The sequence below is a fragment of the Daktulosphaira vitifoliae genome, unplaced genomic scaffold, assembly GCF_025091365.1.
Source record: "Daktulosphaira vitifoliae isolate Bord-2020 unplaced genomic scaffold, ASM2509136v1 Scaffold_1, whole genome shotgun sequence".
Classification (NCBI taxonomy): domain Eukaryota; kingdom Metazoa; phylum Arthropoda; class Insecta; order Hemiptera; family Phylloxeridae; genus Daktulosphaira; species Daktulosphaira vitifoliae.
The window spans coordinates 71,174,610-71,181,384 of record NW_026099572.1 but is presented as its reverse complement, the minus strand read 5'-3'; the positions used below and the strand labels follow the sequence as shown (position 1 = coordinate 71,181,384).

At 23.6% G+C, this 6,775-nt stretch overlaps 1 protein-coding gene across 1 annotated transcript; it reads right to left on the bottom strand.

Moving 5' to 3' along the window:
• Window positions 1-850: 850 nt before the first annotated feature.
• Window positions 851-6,276, bottom strand: LOC126894029 (sphingosine-1-phosphate phosphatase 2-like). The gene is made up of 6 exons (XM_050664663.1): window positions 5,708-6,276; window positions 5,466-5,629; window positions 5,316-5,405; window positions 3,481-3,653; window positions 2,806-2,948; window positions 851-1,454 (listed from the first exon to the last, which is right to left on the bottom strand). Exons 1-6 carry the CDS (start codon window positions 6,045-6,047, stop codon window positions 1,183-1,185), a joined length of 1,182 nt encoding a protein of 393 aa, XP_050520620.1. The 5' UTR covers window positions 6,048-6,276; the 3' UTR covers window positions 851-1,182.
• Window positions 6,277-6,775: the final 499 nt, after the last annotated feature.

Here is a 6,775-nt window from a genome sequence, read left to right as displayed (position 1 = left end):
GATATTTAAAGGCAAATGAGTCATACAGGAGTATGGAAATTATAGAGGCATAAAGCTTATGAGTCATAGTATGAAAATTTAGGAAAAGGTAATAGATAAGAGAATAAGTAATGAGACATCGGTATCTTAAAACCAGTTTAGATTTATGCCAGGTAAGTCAACAATGGAGCCAGTATTTTGTATGAGGCAACTAATAAAAAAGTTTAAGGAAAAGAAGAAAAATCTGTGTATGGTATTTATAGATTTGGAGAAAGCGTATGATAGAGTACCGAGAGAGGTTTTAAAGTAGGCATTAATGAAAAACGGATTGCCTAAAAGATACATTAATATAATAGAGGATATGTATGATGGCAATTGTACCAGGGTAAAAATCGTAGAAGGAGTATCAGATTTTCGGGTAAGAGTTGGAGTGCACCAAGGTTCTGTTTTAAGCCCTTACTTATTCTCTATAGTGATGGATGATATTACTAGAGAAATACAAGGTTGGGTTGGGTTCCTATTAATTTTCAATGAAATAAAACTACATATATACATTGATTTTTTCAAAATATAATTAAAACATGAATTAAAGTAATAATGTAGGGGAATTAGGAGTGCTAGCATGATTTCCTTTTATGTATTTTAATCAATTTTAAATATAGTCAGAATTATATTTAAAATTGTTTACAATTAGATTATTTGTTTTGTTGGAGGGACCTTTTTTATTTTCCTAATATGTATTTTTAATTAATTTAAAATTACAATGAATTAATCAAGGTAATATATTGACCACCACAACGGATACCAGAAATAACAAAGTGTTTTTTTTTATTATTTAAATCAAATGTTTATGATCTAAAAAATAATCAGATTAAATGTTGGATAGTTTTATTAATAATTAAATACAACGGAAATTTAAACAATTTTTAAAATATAACTGATTACCTTATTAAAATATAAAATTGATAAAGACATTTTATGGCACCGATATAAGTAATTTCATAATCAATTAAAAAAAAACGATTTGTATAACTATTAGTAATTTACAGTATTAAAATAAAAATAAATTGTTCAAATAATTATATAAAATGTACAATATATAAAAATAACTTAACAAACAATTTTTTGAGATAAATGTTTTCTTAACTTTTGAAGGAGTGGTAACATTTCACATTTTCTTTAGAGTTATTTTAACAATAATTTTTATTTGGCTTCATTATAAAACGATTGTCTGCCAACTCCTAAAGTTTGTTGTAATAACGGTATTCCAAATATTATAACAAATGATACCAAATAAATGGATAAATACTTATAGGCATTATCTAAAATTGCAACACGTCTATTTAATTTATCGTCCATTACTTTAATACCACATATTGAAAGTAAAACATCAAGGCCATCAAAAGCATATTTGACAATCAATAAAAATACAACAATACAAATATAACCCAGTCCGCTTCTGATTACTATATTACCTAAAAAACATAACACTTATAAAATAACTATTAAAATATACACAAATTATTAATTGATATAAGGTAAAATGAAATAAGTTCAAAATTTTACTAAAAAAGATATAATAAGATCATATATTTTTAAATAACTTATATTAACGTCTTCTCTAAGAGCTTTTGCTTGTACCAGAGAAGACAGGAAAACGTACGTAATCAACCATAAAGGAACAAACCTTGGTACATACACACTAAGGCACGATACAATATAAACTAGGTAAGCAGGTCATTTAAATTTGATAATACTTTATTTTGGATAATTGATCAAAATCATCAATAATGTTTTTTAAATATTTGTTATACTAACGGAATATAATTTTAAAATTATATACATTTAATTAAAAAATAAAACAATTTAATTTATATAAGATATTTTAATTAGTGGATTAAATGACTAATAAAAATCATTTTTCCAGAATTTTGTAATTATGATATATAACATTGTCCAAGTTCATAGCAAATTAACAGTTTACTAAAACGATTTATAGTGCTATAAAATAATAAGTATAGGCAAAGTGAATAATTTAAAAAAAATTTGAACAGTCCTTTTTAATTAAGACTTTTTTCAACATAAAAATTCAGAGAATTACACAGAGGAGAACTGACAGAGTTACAGACCTTCTCATAATCAATTTTTAATTTTTAAATATGGAATGTTATATAATGAAACCTTCCTAACAAACAACTATCAATAGCTAACGTTTTTGGGAATGGGATATTTTCAATACTTTTATATTTGTTTGTCAAAATACATCAAACTTAGTATAGAATGATAAGATAAGATTGCATCAAATAATGAGCCTTATGATGAAAATATCAATATCTTAATTACCAATGTTTAGTGTATTGTGTTAGTTAGTTCATAAAAAAAACGTTAGCTATTGATAGTTGTCTGCTAGATGGGTTTTATTAAATAACATTCTATATTTAAATTATCTCTTATAAGTCTGTCAGTTTTCCTCTATGTACTTCTCTGAATTTTTATGTTGAAAAAAGTCTTAATTAAAAAGACTGTTCAAATTTGCCTGATTCGGGACCAGCAATACAGAATTATAAATTTGATTACCAAGAGTATCCATTATTTAGAGGTATTACTGTATTTATATAGCTTTTTTTATTACAAAATAAAAATTAATTTCTTATTATAAAACATGTAAACAGTAAATTAAATATAATTATTTCATTTAAAAAAATTGAAAATTACACATGTAATGATTAAGATTATTAATATAGAAATTAATGTAGAATAATAAAATTATTCTAACTAATTTTCAAATAATTGTACAGCTCAAAATAAATAAATTAAAATTTTTACCTAGCTCTTTTAATGAGGGCCAACTGATATTATTATTCATTGGATTCATAATTATATTTTCATTTTGTAAACCCAACATCACAAGCAACCAACCTCCACTTAATATTCCTGCACAAGTCCCCAATATTTGAGATGTGTCTCCTCTGAAATTATAAAAAATAAATAAATATTAAAAATATTCATATAGTTATTCATTTTGTATCAGTTGTGTATTACTTTAAATAAACTAAATAATGTATAGTACAGTTAAAGTAGTCATTATGTATAACACTAGGACCTAAACAAAATATATCCTCTGAAAATTAAAGCTTGTACCTTGAGTTATAAATAGCTAATTAAGTTTTATAATATACATTCTAATTTTAATTGTAAAAATGTTAGTCTCAAAAACTCTCTAAACTTAACTTTTTAGTGCAATTAATTTTTTTAAGAATATTCTAGAAATTTTGTAGTTTTAGTAAAAAAAAAAAATTATATAGTTAGGCCTATGCCAAAAGAACATATTTCCCAATGCAAAAAATTGCCCAATATGTAACTCTCAATAAGCATAAAATATGAACTTATATACATAACTATTAAAAAAAAAAATTTTCTTAATACTTTTAAATTTTATAATTAATTAAAAGTTTTTAACTTATTTCTATAGAACTTAAATAATATATCTTTTTCAATTACTTAGTAGGTGTCCACTGATTTCCTGTAGGGTACATAATAATAAGACCGACTGTAAGAGTGACTAGAATAAATGGAGTCCAAAAACAATACATGAGAAAACGATCAGCAATGTCGGCAACTGGTAGAATAGGTATTAGTAGAACTATTGCTAAGGATAAACCAGCCATCACATCCTAAGAAAAATAATAAATCTTAAACTTTACTTTCAAAAAATAAATTTTTACTACCCCCTTCCTTTTAATTGTATTTTTAAAATGTAGCTATATTCATCAAAAAGGTTTTGTCTGATATTTCCCCCCCGAGACACATCCTTAATTAAAATATACACAATAACATTGTGAGAGCATCACATAAAATTATTATTAAACACTAAATAAGAAATTTCAACAAATATTTATAATTATAAAAAATGAGCTAATATAGATAAATAAAAAATGTTTTGATTTAAATTTAACATTTTTAAATCATAAGCATTAATAAAAAAATGAAAAACCAAATTCTATATATCTCTAAAATCCAAGAATAAAAGATTAATATTAGTGTCATTTCATTGGTATTCATTAAAAAATAAAATATATTGTAATACAATAATTTATTATTAATACTGTTACTCATTTCTAAAAAAGAATTAAAAGTAAAATTTTTAATTAATCATACATCAATTTCTCTAAAATATCAAAATAGATTATGAATTCTTAATTAAAAAAAGATGTATGTCCAATATATATATATATTTTATTGCCTATTATCTACTTTAATTAGAAGAAAAAATTAGAAAAAAATTGTACTAATGTACTCATAAACCACTTAGCTTTAAATTATTGCTGAAATAGCAAATAAAACATTTATGAAATATTTAAATAATATCAAATTAATAATTAAGTATAATAATAAAAATAATAAATAAGTTAAATACATCAAATAAAATGAATAATAAACAATTTTAAAACATACTTAAATGATCTTTGATACACTTAGGAGTGAGTGAATTTTAACTTTTATAACATAATTATTTTATAACAAAATTTTTGATATTTATAAATCAATAAACTACAATGTTTAAAAGTACAACAAAATAACAATATTCAATATAACATAACTAAGATACAAAAGGAAATATATATATATTTTAACTTATAAAGGTTTCAACATAATTTTTTCAAATGGCAACATACATAATTAACTAACCTATTTAAAACATTTAATTTAATGATCTAATTAAGGATATAAAACTGGTCAATAACAACTTTTGAACTAGTACTTTGGAAGTTATTCTCATTATACCTAGACAGGAGGAAAACTACAGCCAGAAAATAACTAGTAATAAAAATAACCTCACTCACAATTCACCTTCAGTTATTAGTATAAAATGGTAATAACTTCCAAAATATTGGACCAAAAGTTATGATCAATTCATCGATCCATAATTAGATCATTAACTATTAAATAGTCTAATTAATTATGTATGTTTCCATTTCAAAAAATAAAGTTAAGGCCCTAATAAGTTATAAGTGATGATTCTAAAAAATAACTATTAGCTAATACAATATAATATTTATAATCAAGAATTATATGTAAATAAAAGAAATCTAAAATTATTTTTCCAATATTGTATTTATTTGGGAAGAAATCGAATGGATTAAAAACTCTATGAATTCTCTGGTGTATGGCTGACTTGGAGTATAGTCAACTTAACTAATAAAACAATCTATGATACTATTTTTTATAAACTTTCAAATTAAAAAGGAACAATTAAACTATCCTAAATTATATTCATTAATTAGTAAAAAATTAAATAAGATCTACATAATATCATTTTTAATTAAATCACTTACTAAAACTGTATGCATTCCTAAATATAAGCGACTTAGTGTAATTAGAGTGCACCATAACAATGCCAAAGAAATACCAACTGCATAATCAATCTATAGAAATTTGGATTTAAGTTTGATTAAAATTCAATATTATAATAATGAGTTACCTACTTGATATTTATTTGATAAATAATATAGAACTGAAAATGGCAATGTAATACTAACAACAGCATGGGTTGATGGCATGCCATATTCCACTGACCATTTGTTCTGAAGCCTTACAACAGGAGGACAGGCTGGTCTTGGCCATCGCACAATATCTTTGATTGATTGTCCTACATATTCATTTCATAATAACAATTTACTATATTCTTATTATAAAGACAATATAATTTAAATAAAAAGAACTTTACCTATATACATGACAACTGCCCATACAAGAACAATTTTTCTTGCAATTGCTGAGTCAACGTTCCATATGAAAAACGGTATAATTATTGAATATCCTATTTCATCGCCAAGATAAGTACCAAAAAAAAATAAGTAAAACCAAAATTTATTGGTTATTTGGTAGTTACTTCCATCTCTGTTTTCAGCTAAACTGCTATTGCCATTTAACTCATTATTAACTGTATGTGAAAGAGCAACATTTTCATCTTGATGGTGACAACGTACTATTCCAAAATATTTTTGAAAACGTGCAACTAATATTGGATCTTTCAAATAATTTAAGCACTTTTTATAATTAGACATGTTTATAAAAAAGTTACCATCAATCTACGTTATATTATTAATGTAGGCAATAAAATAGTTATAAAACAATAAGTATCACAAATTAAACAAGTTAAAATTATAAAATAAACAGAACAATACAAATTTTTATCTTAATAATACGAAAAAAAAAAGATACTAAATTAAAATCAAGTAATTAATTTATGTAAATCACATTCTTTTCTATTTATTCATAAGGACATCATAATAGTAATTCGGAATTCCATAACTAAATGTTAATGTCAATCGCTTATTTATTAATTTTTCAAACTGTAAAAAAAGATAACTTATCTACACTCTTATCACAGAAAAAAATAGTTTGTCACAGCTGGTAAATAGTGCACACTAATCACTAGAAAGTTATTAACTGATTGCTAGTAGCAAGATTGTACAAAGTCTAAACAGTTCAATGAATATCTCTGAACTTTTAATATCCCGTTTTGAAAATTACAAAACCCAGAATTCAAATCATTTTTTGTTAAATACATCAAAATAAAAATTACCCAATGAATCAACTTTACGAAAAAATTATGCTTCGTTGTGTTAAAATAATGTCTTACTTAAGATTAGAGAAGAAATAAGGAATTTTATTTATAATATGGGTATCAATTGACGAAACTAACGATGTACAAGGTCTTTACATAGCATGTGTAATAATAATTAGTGCTTTATCTTCAAAAAATCAACCAAGTCACTAATTTTAACAGTTA